The sequence below is a fragment of the Cynocephalus volans genome, chromosome 11 (genome assembly GCF_027409185.1).
Source record: "Cynocephalus volans isolate mCynVol1 chromosome 11, mCynVol1.pri, whole genome shotgun sequence".
Classification (NCBI taxonomy): domain Eukaryota; kingdom Metazoa; phylum Chordata; class Mammalia; order Dermoptera; family Cynocephalidae; genus Cynocephalus; species Cynocephalus volans.
The window spans coordinates 22217435-22236542 of NC_084470.1; the positions used below are offsets into that span (position 1 = coordinate 22217435).

Consider the following 19108-nt stretch of genomic DNA (forward strand, 5'->3'; position numbering starts at 1 on the left):
CTTGCAGATTATGTCTTGTAATTTGTGTGTATTTTGTTAGAATCGTTTTTACTTTAATCTGTCCTTACAGTTAATATCTTCAAGACACACACAGAAAGACTGAGAGAACTATGTTGCACTCTTTAAAACCAGATGAGATAAATAACAAAATGCATGGAGCTCTGCTAACCTTTAGACTATTAATTTTGATAACTTTTCTTTCTAAATTGTTCTGTGGATGCTAAGAGAGAGATTTCCGAACAGAATGCAAGACTTTTCTTTGGAATATCGAGATGGAGATTTAGGTGAAAAACCTTTTTTAAAACAGGCATAAAATGTTCTACACATGCATGAAGGTACTTCAAAAAGTTTATGGAAAAATAGAATTGAAAGATAATACAAATCTTTCCATGACCTTTTTGAAGTACTCTTGTATTTCAACCCCAAATTCTGGAAAAGTTTTCTTCACCTTCTTAACCTATATTTGAGGCCCAGACTATTGGATGGATTCTAATTAATACTTACCTATGAGCAAACATGGAATAAATGCGTAGAAACACCACATAGTAAGATTTGTCCAGACTTCTCCTAGAACTATTGTGAGGGTCTGCATTTGGCAGACTCAGTGTGACCTGGAACATTGCTTCCTTCCAGAATGATGCATTCTGTCCATTTCAGCCATCTTGCTTCAGAACACAGATGTTGGAGCTCAGGTCTGAGTCGTAGTGAAGACTGAATTGTTCCGGAAAGAGGAGCCAGCCCCGACAACTCAGAAGGGCGGGCTCTTCAGCACCCTCCTTTCTGACCAAACCCAGATATTGCATCAGGGGGAGTGGCCTAGGAGAGTTCCAGAGAAAAGGTAACAGTGGAGAGCTTGAGAATATGCCTGGGGAGATATCCGGACTGTCGGTTCTGTCCTGGGAGGTCCTGGATGTCCCCAGAGGCCAGTGAGCAGGCAGGATTATCTTCTCCCTTCATCAAATAGCTGTCTTCTTCCAAGTCTCCCTCTCTGTGTTCATTCAAGCTGGGTACTGATTAGCTCTTTTTGCTAAGACATGCCCACTTCAGAACAAGTAGAGAAGTTAAAAAAGAAAAAGTTAATATCTTTCTAAAAGTCAGGAGGTGAGAAGAATATATAGCTTCATATTTGCATGCATGTGCAAAAGAAAATCTGGAAGGAGATATAAGTAACTAACAAGATTGGTTACCTTGGGGTAGAGAGTGGAAATTGGGAAGATGGAGGAGAAAAATGGGAACAAAACTCTCTACTTAACACCTTTTCATACCGTTTGATTACTGAACCATGCGAATGTATTACTAAAAAATTAAAATCAATTTTAAAAATTGGAAGGAAAACCTTATGCTAGGGTTTGGTCCCTTAAAATTCAGGATCTTTAAGGATCCTGAAACACCTTAATGTGCAAATACAATAGTGGAATGAACATGGTTTTCAGAGTGCAACATATTTTGGTTCCAGTTTTATAACTTATTTGCAATGTAACCTTAGGGAACATAGTCATTTATTTATTCATTCAACAAACATTTGCTGAGGGACTACTGTGTGCAAGATTCTGGAAATTCAACAGTTCCTGCCATTAACAAGAACTTCCCAACTAGTGCAGAAGATGGACATGGGAATAATTATAAATCAATATTGAAAATGCAGTGACAGAAATATTCATGAGGGGACATAGGAGCACTAAGGAGAAATGTCTAGCCCATCCTGTGGGATCATAGAAGACTTCTTGGAGGAGGTGACTTTGGGAGTGAGTACTGAACCCTGAGGGGAAAAAAAAATCAGCCAGATATGTTGTGTTTAGGAAACTACAAGAAGTTTGCTGCAATTGGAGAGTAAGGTTGGAGTGGCAAGAAATGGAGCTCAAAGGCAGACAGAACCAGAATTCCAGAAAGCTTTGAATACCTTGTTGAGGAGCTTGAAGTTTATCCTGAGAGTAGTGAATGTCAAAGGCAAGATTAAAAGCTCAAATTTGATCATTTCATTCTCTCACTTGAGCTTTAAAAAGATTATAACTAGGGTGGAGAAAGCAGTGCAGGGGGCCAGACTGGAGGCAGGAGGGCCAGGAGGGAGCTACAGCAGTCATCTAGGCGACAGATGCTGTTGGTCTCCACTAGATTCACCATGTCTGTACAGAGAAGTAACCAAATTCAAAAGAAAAAAGGAGGTAGAATTAACAGCTCCTGAATACTGAGTGGATTGGGAGGGTGGGTGCGGGGAGCCAAACATGACTTTCAGGTTCTAGGTTCAGGTAAATGGGATGGGAACACCTCAACTGAAGTAATGGAAAGGAGGTGGGTGGAGGGGGGTCAAGGCAGGCAGGGTTGGGGTGGTGCACAAAAAGGTTGCAGATGTTCAGCCTGATACGATTGAATTTGAGATGCTTATATAGGCAGGGGGAGTCTCAAATATGTAAATAACTTTTGTCTCAAGTTGATGAGTGTCAAGGTGCTGGAATGAGCAGGACTGAAGCCATGTTGGAACCTAAACCTGCATGGGCTCTAAAAGATTTTAAAAGGACACAGCTTTTTTCTTGGCATGCATTTCTCTGAGTTTCCTCTTTTCCCATGGTTATTTGATATTTTGAACCTCGGTCATGGTGCAAGACGATATTATTTACATGAATGCAAAGTTGCTTCCAGTCAGCCTAAAAACCACAGACTTGCACTATCCAGACCCTGGGAAACCAAGAAAGACATCAGTAAAGCTATGCTGATTCCACCCCTCCAGCAGGACCCGGCGATAAAAACAAAGATGGGAACAGAAACCAGGCGTAGTCTTGGCGAGACTTTGCACCTGGCTCCTTGCATGGAGCCCCCACAACTCACATCCTCCTCCCTTTTGCTTTTCATCTCCCACATTCCATTGCCTCAACCCCCTCTTTAAAAACCCGTCAGTAAAACTGAGTCTTGGAGACGGCTTTAGTTTGGCCACCCTCCTTCGGGTTTACCAGAAAGATGGGTTAGCCTAACAGCACTCTTCAGGTCACTGATGTTCCTGAATAAGAGCTTCATTTTTACCAACATTTGATTTTTGAATGGTTTGCTTTTGAAAGGGGGCAGGCAGCCAGCCCTGTGCCTGGTAACAAACGGTATGGTACCATCTCCCCTACCGCCAGCATTTCAGTGGTAATGAGACCAGGAAGTGGGTGAGATCATCAAAGGAGAGTATGTAGATTATTAAGGAGGGCTGTGGATGTCCCCCTGAAGAGGACCCACATTTACAGACCAGGACAAGAAAAAGGAAATAGGGAGATACAGGGGAGAAGACAAATAGGTCAAAGAAGTGGTCTGGGGACAAACTGATCCTGGAAACGATGAAGGATGAGGTAATTATCAAGGAGAAGTGCAGAAAAGAAGGCCAGTGAGTTAATAATTGAAAAATGTCCCCTGGATTTAGCGACTGGAAAGTCATTTGTAATCTCGGGAGGAGTTCCAGTGGACGGTGCTGTGGATTGATTGAATTGTGTCACCAACATTTCCATATATTAGAAGCTTAATTCCTGCTGTAACTGCTGTGGGTGGGAAATCCCATTATGGTAATTGAAAGGTGGGGCCTTGAAGAGGTGATTAGATTGTAGGATCATGACTTAGTGAATGGATTAATAATTGCGTGGCCAGTGGCATCGCTCTGAGGTCCTTAAAAGGAGAGCATGTGAGAGTCTCTCTGCTCCGCCATTTTGTGCCATGTGAGACCCCTGAATTGCTGTAAAGACACCACCAAAGGAGACCCTCACCAGATGTGTTCCCTGGACTTTGGACTTCCCAGCCTCAGAAACTGTAAGCAACAAATTTTGTTTTCTTTATAAAATACTCAGTTCTAGTTTCAGTCAAGATGGCAGAATAGACGGTCCGCAGCTTCACTCTCTCCCACAAATCAACAAATTTACCACTATAAAGATGTAACATCAGCCAAGCTGGGGCCCCTGGAGCTCAGGTGAAGAGGAAGAGAGACCTGTGGAACTCATGAAGGCAGGAGAAACCACGATGAGAGAAAGAAAAAACTGCTCTCAGTGTTTCGGGCGGCAGCCACTTTAATGCTGGAGCACATGGAGCAGGAGCTGGCAGAAGCCACAGCTGTGCCCTTCAGATGAAGTTACTTAGAGGCAGCAGGGGAGAAGAGTGCCTTGGCAGCCCCCAGGACAGCAAGACCACTAACAGGTTTCCCATGGACCCACGCAGGAGCAAGGAGCCAGAACAGCTGAAAAAGGGGAGCCATTCAGAGGCCAGTGAATCAATGCAAGGGACTAGTGCAGGGCCCGTCCAATGAGAAGTGTTTGGAGCTTGGGTGGTCGGGGAGACAGGCACACTGGGAGAAAACTGGGACACAGCAAGGACAGCCGATCTGCCTCCCAATCAGTGCAGGACCACTCAGAGGAGACTGGTTGAAAATACAGAATTGCATGGGGTGCAGTTTGATGAAAAAACTCAAGCCCAGATCAGAGTTTCTATACAACCCAGGTGCACCAAGTACCTTGAGAGCTGGAAATACCTATAAGGTCAACCATTGAACCCTGAGCTGCACAAAAAGCCTTCCCTAGGGAAACAGCAGCAAAGCAGCAATTTACTCAACCACACAACTCAAGTACTGGTTCCCACAGGAAGTTCCCCTGTGTTAGAAGTAAGCAAAGGACAAAAATTTAGTTCTGGCCCAGGCACACCAGCAATGCCTTGGGGCTCACCAGGGGACATGAGGCATGGAGTCAGGGGCAGGATCCCTACCCACAACCACTCACACAACCAGCACCTCGGAGCCATGCCCAGGAAACTTAAGATTGGAGCCAGGACCAGTCCCCACTCCCATATCCAGCCACACTACCAATGCCTCGGGGCCTGCCCGGGAACCCAGGGCTAGCAGCCAGGGACTGGACCTCCCTCCTGCAACCAAGCCTGTGCCTCAGGGCCCACCCAGGTACCCGGGACATGGACAAGGGAACCAGACCCTCTCCCACAACCAGGCTCACCATGCCAGCACCTCAGGGCCTGCCAGGGTACCTGGGATATGGAGAAGGGGACCGGACCCCCCTCCCACAACCAGACACAACATGCCAGTGCCTGGGGGCCCAACCAGGGTCCCAGGGTATGGAGCCAGGGACTGGACACCCTCTCTTACAACTAGGAACACCTCATCAGTGCCTTGGGACCTGGCCAGGTACCTGGGACATGGAGAAGGGGACCAGACCCCCCCCACACACAACGAGGCTCACCATGCCAGTGCCTTGAGGCCTGCCTGGGGTCCCAAGGCATGGAGAAGGGGACCAGACCCCTCCCACAACCAGGTTCACCGTGCCAGTGCCTCAGGGCCCACCTGGGGTCCCAGGGCATGGAGAAGGGGACCGGATCCCCCTCCCACAACCAGACACAACAAACCAGAGCCTCAGGGCCCACCCAGGGTCCTGGAGGATGGAGCCAAGGACCGGATCCCCCCTCCTACAACCAGGCACATCTCGCCAGCACCTCAGGGCCCACCCAGCGTCCCAGGGCATGGAGAAATGGTCCGGACCTCCCTCACACAACCAAGCACTCCTCACCAGTGCCTTGGGGCCCGCCTGGGGTCCTGGGGCATGGAGAAGGGGACCTGACCTCCCCCTCCCACAACCAGGCACACCATGCCAATGCCTCAGGGCCTGCCCGGGGTCCCAGGTTATGGAGCCAGGGACTGGACCCCTCCTCCTACACCCAGGCACACCTTGCCAGCACCTCTGGGCCCACCGCAGTTCCAGGCTCTGGAGGCAGAGACCAGACCTCCCCTCCCACAACCAGGCTCACCATGCCAGTGCCTCAGGGCCTGCCTGGGGACCTAGGGCATGGATAAGGGGACTGGACCCCCCTCCCACAACCAGGCATACCATGCCAGTGCCTCAGGGCCCACCCAGGGTCCTGGGGTATAGAGCCAGGGACTGGACACACCTTCCCACAACCAGGCTCACCATGCCAGTGCCTTGGGGCCTGCCCGGGGACCTAGGTCATGGAGAAGGGGACTGAACCCTCCCTCCCACAACCAGGTACACCGTGCCAGTGCCTCAGGGCCCACCTGGGGACTTGGGGCATGGAGAAGGGGACCGGAGCCCCTTCCCACAACCAGGCACACTTCACCAGCACCTTGCATCCCACCCGGGGACCCGGGGTATGGAGCCGGGGATCAGACACTTTCCTCAACCAGGCACATCACCAGCACCAAGGAGCATGTCAAAATCACCTCCTCCATGTAGATGGCCCACCACAGCCACCATGATAACCATGGCTGTCGTGAAGGCGGCTAGACGCCACAACCACCACACAGATGGTCCACCAGCCACTGGAGTGCATTGACACAAGAAGAGTCACCAGCAGAGATAAAGAAAGGAGGATGTCTCTCTCCACAGAGCCCATTTCAGAGTGATGGAAGAGGCATCTGCTCTATGATTGTGTTAGGGGACCTGATCACACCTCTCAGCATTGGACAGATCATTTGGGCAGCAAATCAACAGAGTAACCATTATTCTTTCAGAGGGAGAGAAGAAATCTAGGGTAATTAGAGGGGGGAGGGGGGAGGGGGGAGGGAAAAGGGGATGGGGAGGGATTGGACAAGGTGCATAAAGAATAATTATGATTTGTAACAATATATGTGCTAGTAATATTGATTTGATCAACATATCTCAATGCTGAACCCCAAAAATATGTATAATCAATTTTTACTCAATAAAAATTTAAAAATAAATAAAATAAAATAAAATACTCAGTTACAGGTAATTTGTTATAAGCAACAGAAGCAGACTAATACAGAGGGCTTGGATCAGAAGCTAGATAGTTATGGGTTGAACTGCAGATGGAAAAGTGGGGGAAGAAAGCAACTCCATAAGCATCATTTTTTCACTTACAAAGTAGGTACAATAAAGCCTTGCATAATTGTTGTGGGAATTAAAGAAGAGTGCAGACAAAGTACTTTAGCACAGTGCCAGGAACACAGTAGGTCTTCATTTAATAATACTATTAACAATAAATAAATTAGAGACATATTTGTTCTGACTGGCTCGCCCTTTGCTGGCTGCCCATCTTTTGGTGTGGCCCCTAGACCAGCAAAGAAAGGCTTCCACTTGGAGGTATCTACTAGAAGGTAATGGCTAAAGCATGGGCTATGGAGCCAGACTGTGGGAACAACTGTAATAGTACCTAAGTCACAGGGCTGTTGTGAGGGCTAAATGAGATGGTACACTTAGAACAGGATCTGGCACCAAATGTACAGTAAACACTGGCTGTATATCTTTTTATTACCATGTTCAAGATCACTTGGTGCATACATTCCTTGATCCCAGCACTGTGAGTCAGTGGCCACATCTGTGCCCTGATCTCTGGTCACTAGCTGCTTGTACACCATCTCTCACTGCTCCCCTGGCATCTCACCGTGACTTTGATCTGGGCACACCCCAACTTCGAGTCCCTCATACATGCTTCATACATGGCCTCAACATCTGTCCCCAGTCTTTGTTCTCGTAGTCCTGCCTTCCTGATTCCTCTCTCCTAAATTCACTTCGGCTTACGGTTCCAGTATGTCAAAAGCTAACAATACAAGCCAGTGTGTACTGGGTATCTACTATTTGCCAGGAATTGCCCTAAAGGCTTTCCACACATTATATACATTTCCATATATTATACAACAGACTTGCAAGGTAAGATTTGATTCTCCACTTTTCAGCTGAAGACACGGGGCTCAGAGAAAAGGACTTACTGTAGATCACAGAGCTAGTCAGGGATGAAGACAGGAATTCCAAACAGGGTCTGCCTGACTCCAAGTTCTATTCACTTACTTTAACTGCCTCCCAGTTAGCACCAAAGGACTGCTCACAATGTATGTGAGGGGCACAAAGGAGTAAGTAATCCAAGAGATTAGCAAAGGATTTAGAGAACAGACAGACCTCAATATGGGATTCCAAGGATGTATCCATTTACACTTGGGTAAGAAGGGAAGGATGCATTCACTGTTCAGCATTCCAACTCGGACAATGACATGAACAAGGCCCAAGGATGAAAAGGTTGAAGAGAATAGAGACTTCAGTCTGAGAATAAAAAGGAAAAGGCAAGTAAACAGAGAAAATGAAAGAAAGAATAAGACTCATTTAGCTGTGCTGTCGGGGAGGAAGGAGAATTTCCCACCCAACCTTGAGATCTTCAGAGGATAGTTAGCTGTACTTGGGCATATGTCCCTGTCAAGACACCCCTATCCAGCACTGCCAGGCTCTGCCAAGGCAGTACTGCCTGCCAGTCCTTCACAAGCCATTGCAAGGACAGTCTCTGTCACACCTCAAGGGGCAATAAGGGATAATGCCATCTTCCTTTCATAGCTTTTAAATAATAATAGTCCTTCTCAAGCCTGAGTCATGACCCAGCAAGAAACTCAGACCATCTGCCTCTTCCTAGGCCATGTCATTGGGTGAAGACTTCTGGAGGGTTGTGCCTCACCTGCTACCACCTACCCTTGCCTGGACATCCCTGACTCTGATCTTGCTTGCCTTTCCACCTCTGGTTTTGAGATACTTCTCTTTCTATACCATTTCCTCAATTGGTTGCAATTTCTTTTCTAGGCAACATGCCAAAACAAAACCATCCTATCGTGTTGACTGTACTTTTCAGGTTAATTTCCATGGCCTTCCACAGAGTTGTTGGATTATCCATGTTTGAAGAATAAACTTATTTCCTATGATAAGCAGGTACAGTCCAGAAATAGGATTTTTTTTCCCTATTATACTATTTGCCATTTAAATCTTTGGCATTTAATTATAGAAGGAAAAGCAAGCATATAAAAGGTTTCTACAGAAAGTAAAGAGAGGCAATAGGGAGGAATGGGAAGCTTACTGACCAAGGAAGAGCCTCCTAAGCCTTATGTGCCCTGCAGGGACAGGACTAGAATGCAGCAAGGAAAGCACGCAAGGTTCAAAATTTGAGGCACTCACTGTTAGGGTTGTGCAAGTTCAGGATAGGCCCTGCTGCCCTGGCACAGACTACATGCTCAATTACTCCATTCCAGTAACCCTCCCTTGTCCTACTTAGTACAGAATAGTTCCTTCCCTTTGCACCAAGATTTCTAAATATCTATGTCCTGTTTTAACACACCCAACCTTTAGTTGTAATCCGCTGTTTCAATTTTTTTTTCCCTGCAAGTAACAGGGGATTTAAACAGTGGAATTCCTCTTGTCTTAGACTCTTTCAACTCCAGCTTCAACAAGTCTGCTCCAGGTCTAATTTTCAAACTCTGCCAAGCTCTAATTTTCAGGGCTCTTACATCCCTTTTCACCTCCTCTGAATATACTTTAGTTTGTCAATTTCCTCCCTAATGTTTATTGTTTGGTCATCAGGAATTTAACCTCCCTTGATCTCAACTCTTAGCATGTGATCATTAAAACCCTTAAGTCTGCCAAACTGTCCTCCTCCTCCTGTAATTATAACTGATTTTTTTCTATATGACATACCCCACAACTCTTAAGATGGAGAATCAGGGTTTATTCACAATAGCCCATTGTAGTTAAAAGTTCCACATTTAAATAAAACAAATACCATTTTAGTCAATTTTAAAATTTGAAATCCAGAAACAATGCTCTGTAATAGTGAAGATCTACAATAATGTTCAAATGATTTTGGTTGCTGCTGTGGAAGTTGGTTATACAAACTGGGTCATTCTTGTCATACCCAAGCTAAATCAGAGACAAAGGGCTGGAAAAAGCACTCAGTGCACACAGCATCTGCTCCGAGAATATTGTACAAGCCCAGCTGCTAAAACAGACTTCTGGAACTCTAAGACTAGTTTTACCTACTGCCATCACTCACCAAAGCCAGCCAACTCCCCCAAACTCCGCTACTGCCAATGTGCTTTCTTTCAAAACAATACATAGCATTTCTCTAATAAAACCCCCAACACTTCTTTATTCTTTGGACATACAAGAGACCACTCCAGTCTATGTGTAAACCCTGATTACAATCCTATTTTCCCAAATAAAAGTTTCTTAGAGATTCATCTCTATATTTTTATTTGACTTTTAACACTGTATTTCACTCAATCACTGGTTAATCCTAGTCAGCAGGGATTCTATTAGTGGAGCACACAATATGCTAAAAGGTCAATCTTATCAGAGACCTCCTTTGATCATTCTATATAAATTAACACTGTCACTCTTACTTTCCAACCTCCTCAACCTGCTCTATTTTTAATTCAGAGCTCTTCTCCATTACAATCCATTATCTCAGTAAAATATGTTTTATGAAAGCTTTGTCCATTTTCTTCACTTATTACATTGCTAGAACAGCCTGGCAACTGAACAGTCAAGTATTTGAGATAAGTTGGTTGGATGGATGATAAATAATATGTAAAAGCCATTTAATCATACAGACTCATAATCATATACATAACAGCTCAAAAGTATTTTTTTTCATCTTCACACCAAGTGATTACCATATACCCTGATGAAATCAATATTTGTTCTCTATAACATCCCCCTTGTCTATAGTCTAGAAAACATATCGAGTTTGACATTACTAGCTCTTGAGAAGCCATGCTTATTCAGGGATTACTTATTTCCTCCATAAGTGCTCAAAAATATCAATTTAATAACCATTCCTGTGTTTAACCTAAAATAGACAACACTTAACTGTCTCATTCTGGAATCCACCTTTTTGTCTCCATAACTTCCCAAAGGCTATCTGTAAAGTGTCTCCATAGTCTGAGATAAAATTATCTGAGCCCAGAAATGTATATAAAGCAATTAAATATCTTAACTACCTTAGAAGTCTACTTTTAAAAGTCTATTTACGTTTGTTTTACCATTTGAAAGTCATTGTCATTCCACGAGGTACAAGAAAACATGGAATGAGGAAATTGAGTACTTTATCCTTTGTCATAATTATAACCACAAATAAAAATTGCAACATTAATCCAAAATAGTAAGACCAGCTTTCCTGGGAGCTTTCAGACAGTTTAAGTAATTTGAGTGGAAACATTTAAAAATCAGCCAAACCAGCAGGTAACTTAAATGTTTATGCTAAGCCACTGTAGGCATCAGGCCAATTCTGAAATTATCTGATAAAATGAAAGTTCTCTAGCCAGCAAACATTCACAAACGGACACTTTGGTTTAAAACATTTACCTCTGTGAACATAGCTAATTGATAACTGAAACTTCTCCTCCTCTTCAAAATGCCACCATGCTCAGTTTAGGTTCTACTCATTAAACAAACAAATCTTAGCAAACTGTGTATACTTTCAGATCGAAACAGCGCCTCATTAGTAAACTACAAATGCACACTTCAGTTCCTCAGTCACTTGGTTTAGGTCATGTAACAGCAAGAAATTAGGGTGTGGAGCAGAATATTACGCCAGTCTTTCAAGTGTTTATATGATGGCAGAGTTGAGTCACATAAACTTGCTAAACACCAACAGAACAAGTTTATCAGAAGAGGAGCAAGCCAGTTGCTCCCTACCCTGCAAGAGAATGATGGTTTTCTCCCAAATCAGTAATTTGGCATTTTTTAAAAGTCCGCTGAATGCTATCAGATCTCAGGTGTTCAATAAAAATTAATTTTAAAAAATCCTGAGTCAACAACCAGGGAAAAAAAATTCAATTAAAAGAAAAAAGATCCACTGAATGCTATTCAGAACAAAAAATAAGGATATCATCTATCCTATTACAAAATGTCCTTTAAAAAAGTGGAAAGTTGTGAAGCAATTTGGAAATGGTTAAAAGACCTATATAAATACAAGATTACAAAGTACCCCCTTATCTTCTAGCAAAGTATTAAAATTGAAAGTTTAAGCATGCCGTAATGCTACACTCCTAATTTATTGGTTTGGACAATGCATCTGTAAGTATATCTAAAAAATGAGAATTTCCAGATTAGAAATCAAAAACTCCTCTTACACAAAAAATAGGAAGTGACAAACAGTAACTACATTTGGAGGTATGAACTAGGAGGATTAGGGTTGGGAGAGAGACTTTACCATATTGTTGTAAAATTTTCACCATGTGCATTGTTGACTTGTTCTCTATAACATCCTCCTTGTAGGAATTCAGCTCCAGTGTTCTCAGCTTCTCATTTTTACGAGGAAACCAGAACTCTGAATTTTATGTGAAATCCCCCAATTTTTAAATGTTGCAGTTAAAGCACTGTGTGGGTTGAGTAGCATTTCTGTATTAAGGCCACTGTGTTTGGTTGTACCCTGAACAAGTCAGTCACCCAGTAAAGAGGTGGGGGTGAAATTCTGACTTCTCAAGAAGGAAAAGTGCTGGGCCTGCCTGGAGAAAAAGGTGCCTTTTCCTAATTCTCACAAAGGTACTACATACACGGTGGCAACCCGGCTTCTTTCCAACCTCTGGATTACATAACAGCACTACAGTTGCAGATAACTTGTGTGCCATGTATCTACAAGGATGATCTTAAAACTGCTAGGCCTTTTTATTCTTCTAGTAATGGCAGAGGACTGCACTTAGCCTTCCTATTTTGCTTAGTGATATCTGTGAAAGTCTTTAATGTGCTAGGAGTATGTGTTAACTGTCTATAGTGATGTGTATAATATACATGTGTGAAACCCTAAGAATTTATGACGAAATCAGGGATACACCAGCAAATGCTTTTCTTTTTATTAAGCTTATATAATGTTCTAAAAAACCTTCCAAGATTTTGGAGAAGTTATTTGTAGAAGTGGGCTGGGCAGGGTTACATGTGTTACATGTGTTTAAATTTGATAGCTAAGCATGTCCTCACATGTGGAAGAAAACTCCTGTAACACTGCTCTTCCCAGGACCCTCCTCCTAGTCGAAAAACAAGCACACACAGGGCAGAGAGCACCAGAGGCTGGGAATAAGGAAACCTGGTTTCTAATACAAGTCCTGCTATTACCTAGCTCTGTAGATGTTGTTTCGGTTTTTGAGAAAATTGCTTCAAGTAAAATACATGGTTATAGAAAAGGATTAAGACTTTTTAAAAATTAATAAAAACTGAAGTACCAAAAAAAGTTAGCAGTAAGGTTTTCATCCCATAATAAGAGCACACAATAGATATTATTGGCATACATGGGTTATCTGGGGACTCTATAGCTACAATAAAAATCTAATTATGGCACAGAAATATGCATTCTGCTTCCAGTGATACTCCATTGCTAGCTACTTTCTCAAAATTCTGCTTTATTAACACTGGCCCAGTAGGATTTGCTATAAATAGCTTGTCTATGATACAAAGTATTAATTGCTTTTTTTAAATGTAAACATTCATTTTTTTTTTAACATAAGGGAGACGGGGGGAGGGGGGAGCAGGGGGAGAACCACAAAGAGATAGAGAAGAAAAAGAAAGCATCAAATGCATGTTAAAAATTAAATAAAAAGATGTTTACTACCTAGTCTTTCTACAACCACTTTAAAACTATTTTCTTCAATTTATATTCATGTGATTTTACAGCAAAAAAGGTAAGCACACGTTTTATTTCTTTTCTACTAATCATTTAACTTATCTACTAATAAATACCTTAAACTAAGAAGCACTGAGTGAGAAAGATAATGAGATATGACATATATGACTTTAAGAGTAGATGTAATAAACATGAAAATCTGTATATCAATGTCTTAATTTTATTTGCAGACTTCTGTTGTTTAGTGGGAAAAGCAAGGGCTGCCACCCAGTGGCAACGTAAGTTTTTAAATGATTTTAAGATTTAAATAATTTTTAAAAATTCAAAATAAAACAATGAAGTAAGGAAAAAAAGCTCATAAATCACAAAACCTCAATTTTACCATCAGTAATTCTGGTGTATTTAATGTCTGTTTATAACATAGCAAAGAATGGAAACATCCATATGCTTAGGCAGTATTGGGGAAATTTTTGAAAATATATGATTTCCTACTATTTACTAAGTTATGTGGTTTAAGTATTTTCAATTAAAACATTGATGTTTACTTTGCTTAAATTTAAATCTCCAGAATTAATAATGGGAGAGAAAGCTGTGACCATAAAATACAACTGCTTTTCTTCTGTGGCCTACAGAAGTAAATTCAATACTTTACAGTGGCCTCTCATGCATACACCCAAATTTAAACAAAAAAGTAAGATTTAAAAATAATTTTCTCTAACCATGAGCACGTTTCATTTTTTCCTCCAGTATAACATCAATTTTAATGTCTCAATGAACAAAACTCAAAGCTGAAGGGAGAAAATGAAAATAGGAAATACTATCCCTGACAATTACTGTCATTTAGGGAGAAAAAACCCAAATGTCTCACTGCTTCTTATTTCCCCAAAATCTGGCCATAACTTATTTCACGCTGGCATAAATATAGCATGTCTTAATACAAGATGCTTTGGTGAAATAACACTGGTGGGAAAAAATAACACTAGAACATCGATTTACAGTTTTAAAAGCTAAATATCTCAAAGATCACTTTGTTCTCTTAAATAACCAGAAGAGAGAAAAGCACCAAAAAAATTGAGAATTTAGTAATTTTTGTTTCCAACAGTTGTAAACTAAAATTGTACCAGATGTTTTCTAACCTATATCCCACCTGTTTTTGAGGATAATGAATGAATTTTATTAAATACAACATACTTGGTATTTACAATGGCTTATGACAAAGACAATACCTGAAAGTAATTTCTAATTTTGCATTTATTATTGCTATTTAGTCACAGAAAAGATTAACACTCTCCAAGAAATTTATTTTAGCATATGCCATATATAGATATAATAATTTTATATGAAGAAAAACCATGGCAAAACTAACAGGGTGCCTTTACAAGGAAATAAAGGAAAGGTAGTAAAGGAATTCTCCCATATAAAGACTTCTGATCTGCATTATTTGACTTTTTTCAAAATAAAAAACATTAATATGAGAAGCAAAGAGAAAAACCGCAAAGAAGAAAATAAAACAAAAGAGCAAGGATAAGGAATTGTTCTATGCAGATGCATTGCATACGTAGTATATATGTATGGGCTGAGTTATAATAAAAATACTATGTATTATAGTCAAGTCTCATAAAGAGTTAGAAACAGCAATTTCCAATCAAGCACGATTGGACCAACATTTCCTCAGTCTTCAATTACATGACGAATTAAAGCTCTGTAGCAGTCAGTTCTGGTCAGCAGTATCATGATAAATGCTTGACAAGATATAACTTTTCTCCTTGTTCACTTGTAAAAATTGGTGCCTTTTTGTAATGTTCTACAAGTTCTTCCATGGTGCTGAATTTACGCTGCCCAATGCAGTAGACAGTCTCTTTTAGCTGGACTTTAAAATGCTTGTTTTTCCCTTGTGCTTTCAGCGATACCGAGAAATCATTTGGCTAAAAGAGAAAAAAAATATTTAGTAAACATTTTGAAAGCCAACTATCAGCATTTATATATTAAACAAATATAACGGCTAAAATTTGAGCACTTACTAAATATTAGGCACCATGCTAAATTATTTACACAGATTATTTCCTTTACTCCTCAAAACAAACCGTTTTTACAAATGAAAAAACTGAGGCTCAGAGAAGCTAACCTGCCCAATATCATCCATCTAGTTAACAACAAAGCCGGGATTCAAACCCATGTAGTCAAGAGTCTCTTACATCTACAGCACCCATAGCCTAACACCCACGGCAAATCCTTTGGTTTAATATCTGAAGCACGAGAGCTATTTTCTTTTCAGTCAGACTACTGGAGAAACACATGAGAAAATACAAGCCATCCACCCTGTTCCTCTTCAATTTGTAGCTAATAGTAGCTGTAGAAGAGATAATACTCTAAATTCTCAAATATGAGGTACACACAAATGAAAATTAAATTCTAACGACAGGCCACAAACTCAAATGCCTACAAGAGCCAAAAGAGTGACATAAACAAGTGTCATGGTGGAAGAAGGGTGGAGGACAGAGGGAATGACAGTATATGGCCAATCTAAAGGAAGTGGCCACTTCTCAGCTGTGATTATTGCCTTGCAGGAATACGGGCTCAATGCCGGCAGGTCTTCCAATCTAAAAATGGAAGTCTGAATTTTTACAATAAGTCTCCCAATATTTAAGTACCGGCAATAAACTCAAAGGTTTAAAAACAATTGTTCAGTCCAAACAAAATGTGCCTACTTGAGACCTCTCTACCCTAAACATTTTATTGCTAAAAATAATGGAATATTTGGCTAGTATCTATGCTCAATAACTATAAGAAAATACATAACATTCTGCACTCGAGCTTTCTTCTTAATTAGGTGTTTCTTTCTGTTTTTTCTTTAACCTAACACTCTTCTGAACAATCTATATCAACTCCAGAAGCCTCTTTTTACACAATTACTCTCAAAGTTTCAAACAGTGGGCCAGATCAGGAATCAAACAGAAAACAGACCCCACCGTTCTTCTCTACTGCCAACCACCTGCTCTTCTGAGGTGTTAGCTGCAGGCCCCATTTTCCTGAACTCCACATCAGGAAGTCCCATTAATCTCAATCTCTCTCTCTCTCACTCACACACCCCACATTTTCTTTCTTTCAACCTTTTGTACAATTATACATTCATTTTTGTACAACCACATTCACACAAAGCCAATACTAATCATGATTTGATAGGTGAAAAAGCAGTGGTACCCTTTATCAAAGAAAAAGAAAGGCCATTTTGAAGGAAAATGAGTGTTACCAAATTCTAATATCCTAGACAGTGCCTAAAAGAGACCACATAACTATATTCTTCAATTTTTATGGATTTATAGTTTTACTAGTACTGCAATATAATCCACCTTTTTTTGCAAATGCACTTCAAATACAGCAAGTGTTAAAATAGGTTTTTGAGGTATATAATAAAGTATATTCCAACTTCCAAAACAACCACTGAAGAAACTTAAATGTCAATTTTTTTTAAATTTAGAGATTTCTTATGTTATAAGAATTAGTTATTATCTTCTTATACATTGTATCCAATAGCAATTTAAGAAATGTTTTCCCTACATTTAGTGGTAGTGTAATCTACTGCATTATTCTACTCTCAATGAAGAAGCCACAGTTCAATTTTCTCCATTTTTCAGTTTAATGCAATGGAAAATATTCCAGGAATGCAAAACCAACAGAACAAGACAAGTATCCAGTGTAGTATCACTGTTGCACCTATCTTTTATTCAAAATAGGTAAAGCTGGAAACAACACTGACTTTAGCTTCAGAACATTTATGCTTATGTCCCAGCTTACTACCTGGTTAACTTTAGGGAAACCACTTAACCTCTCCAATACTTTTTTAAAAAAAAATACCCAGAGCTCTATTTCCATTTATCTCTGAAAATCAACTTACCGAAGATTCACTATCGCGAATGAGGAAATCCCCTTCATGCCCTCTTTCATTTAATGCCATTTCTGCTTGATGCCTGGTGACTTTGCCATAATACCAAGGATTGCCAGCAAACTTTCCAGTGAGCGAAGGCCTAATGTAATCACACTGTGGAGGTGATGGTTCCAAACCTGAGGTTAATGGATTATTCTGCATAATAGTAACATAGTTTTTTGGCACCAGTCCAACCATTCCATTGATCTTCCTGCATTTCCACCACTCTGGGTCATTTTCAGGTTTTTCAATAACATCCATTACATCTCCTTTCTCAAAATTAAGTTCTTCATCATTGGATGAGCTGAATGGGTAAAGAGCCTGTACCACATGTAACACTTGCCCAGTATTTAGGTTATTGACAACTGCTGCTAATTTCTCTGATAGAGAACCTACATGGTCTCCCAAAGGACTGTCACCTTCTTCAGTTACATAGTTTGAAGGGAACCATCCAATCTGTCCATTGTAGCTACCCCGCCACCAACCATCACTGCATTTCTCCATGACGATCACCTTCGTCCCTTTTATCAACGATAATTCATCTTCTCTCTCAGCCATGTAGTTAAATTTCACATAAGCAGGCATGTTGAGGTCATAGAGACGTTCCCCTGGGTCAACAAAGCTATCATCAGCAGGAGATGCAGAATCTGGCACACTAGGTTTTCTTTTCACTTTTCCAATGCCTGTTTAAATAAAAAGGATAATGAGAAGAGAATATAAAACAATGATTACCCAAAAAACCACCTCAAAATACCAGTTTATTCATTATTAATAAAAGGTCTTCAACTCCATACAGCTTCTTTTGAAGACTTTAAACTTAAATAAATTTCTATGTGGTACACTCATCATTTTGGAAATGAGATGCAAATTCTCTTTTCATAACCAAATAAAGACAATTTCAGTTATTATATGACAGCTTATCTTCTCTTGTCAAAAGCCCTGAAATTACATAACATACATAAAGCTACATAATTACAAAGTTGTCCTAAATTAATGGATTTTCTCTTAAATGTAATTATAGATTATTTTTCTCATAGCTACAACCTAAAAACCTACACTCCTTCTGTCCTAGTTTATTAACCTAGATTCTACAATTAGATATATACAAATAAAACAACTTAAATTAGAACTTGATATGCATTATAAAATTGTAGTTATGTCTGGGCAATCTTCCAATTTGCTTTCTTAGTTCCCAGACTCAGGTAGCTCTCTTTACCTCACGTTAATTTTAAAATAATGTTATTTACTTTTTTCTCTCTCCTCACCCCATTCACATGTAACTCCACAAGGGCAGGGATTTTTGTTTACTTTGTTGATGGACATAATCCCAAGGATCTTGTACAGTGCTTAGCACATAGTAGGTGCTTAATATAAGTACACATTTGTTGAAAGAAATGAGAAAATCACCAAATGATACTATTACAAATGTATGCTACCTCAACTTCAGACAGGCATTTTCACTGCTGCTCATTTCTTAGCACAATTTTATGTTCTATTTTATCTAGAAAACAGATCTTCCTAGGTAAAATTTCTCAAATTCCTTCTCACTCTCTCTAAATCATTACCCTCACTCTCTTTCTTCACCCTAGTCCCCAAACCCTGATCCTTCCAGATTTTTAATACCATCTTTCCTAATTCATTTGGGACTCTACGCCATCCTTGTTTCCCTTCTACTCAGTCCCTTCGATTGTCTAAAAACACTATTCCTTTTAAACTATACCATTCTTTAAAAAGTTGTCTTCTCTTTTACCTAGAATACTAACTCTTTATAATCTGATCCTCTATCCTACTCAATTAAAACCATGCTAATGAAAATTGTGT

General features: G+C 40.6%; 2 protein-coding genes across 2 annotated transcripts in view; both read right to left on the reverse strand.

The window, feature by feature from the left end:
- IL20RB (interleukin 20 receptor subunit beta) overlaps nt 1–653 on the reverse strand; it is a 30615-nt gene extending 29962 nt beyond the window's left edge. The window contains exon 1 of the mRNA XM_063114901.1: nt 505–653. Coding sequence (XP_062970971.1) covers nt 505–592 — 88 coding nt within the window. The 5' untranslated portion in view covers nt 593–653. The remainder of the gene's footprint in view (nt 1–504) is intronic.
- A 12943-nt stretch (nt 654–13596) lies between these two features.
- The window catches only part of NCK1 (NCK adaptor protein 1), an 84736-nt gene continuing 79224 nt past the window's right edge, over nt 13597–19108 (reverse strand). The window contains exons 3-4 of the mRNA XM_063114512.1: nt 17258–17970; nt 13597–15287 (exon numbers count right to left, since the gene is read on the reverse strand). Coding sequence (XP_062970582.1) covers nt 15093–15287; nt 17258–17970 — 908 coding nt within the window. The 3' untranslated portion in view covers nt 13597–15092. The remainder of the gene's footprint in view (nt 15288–17257; nt 17971–19108) is intronic.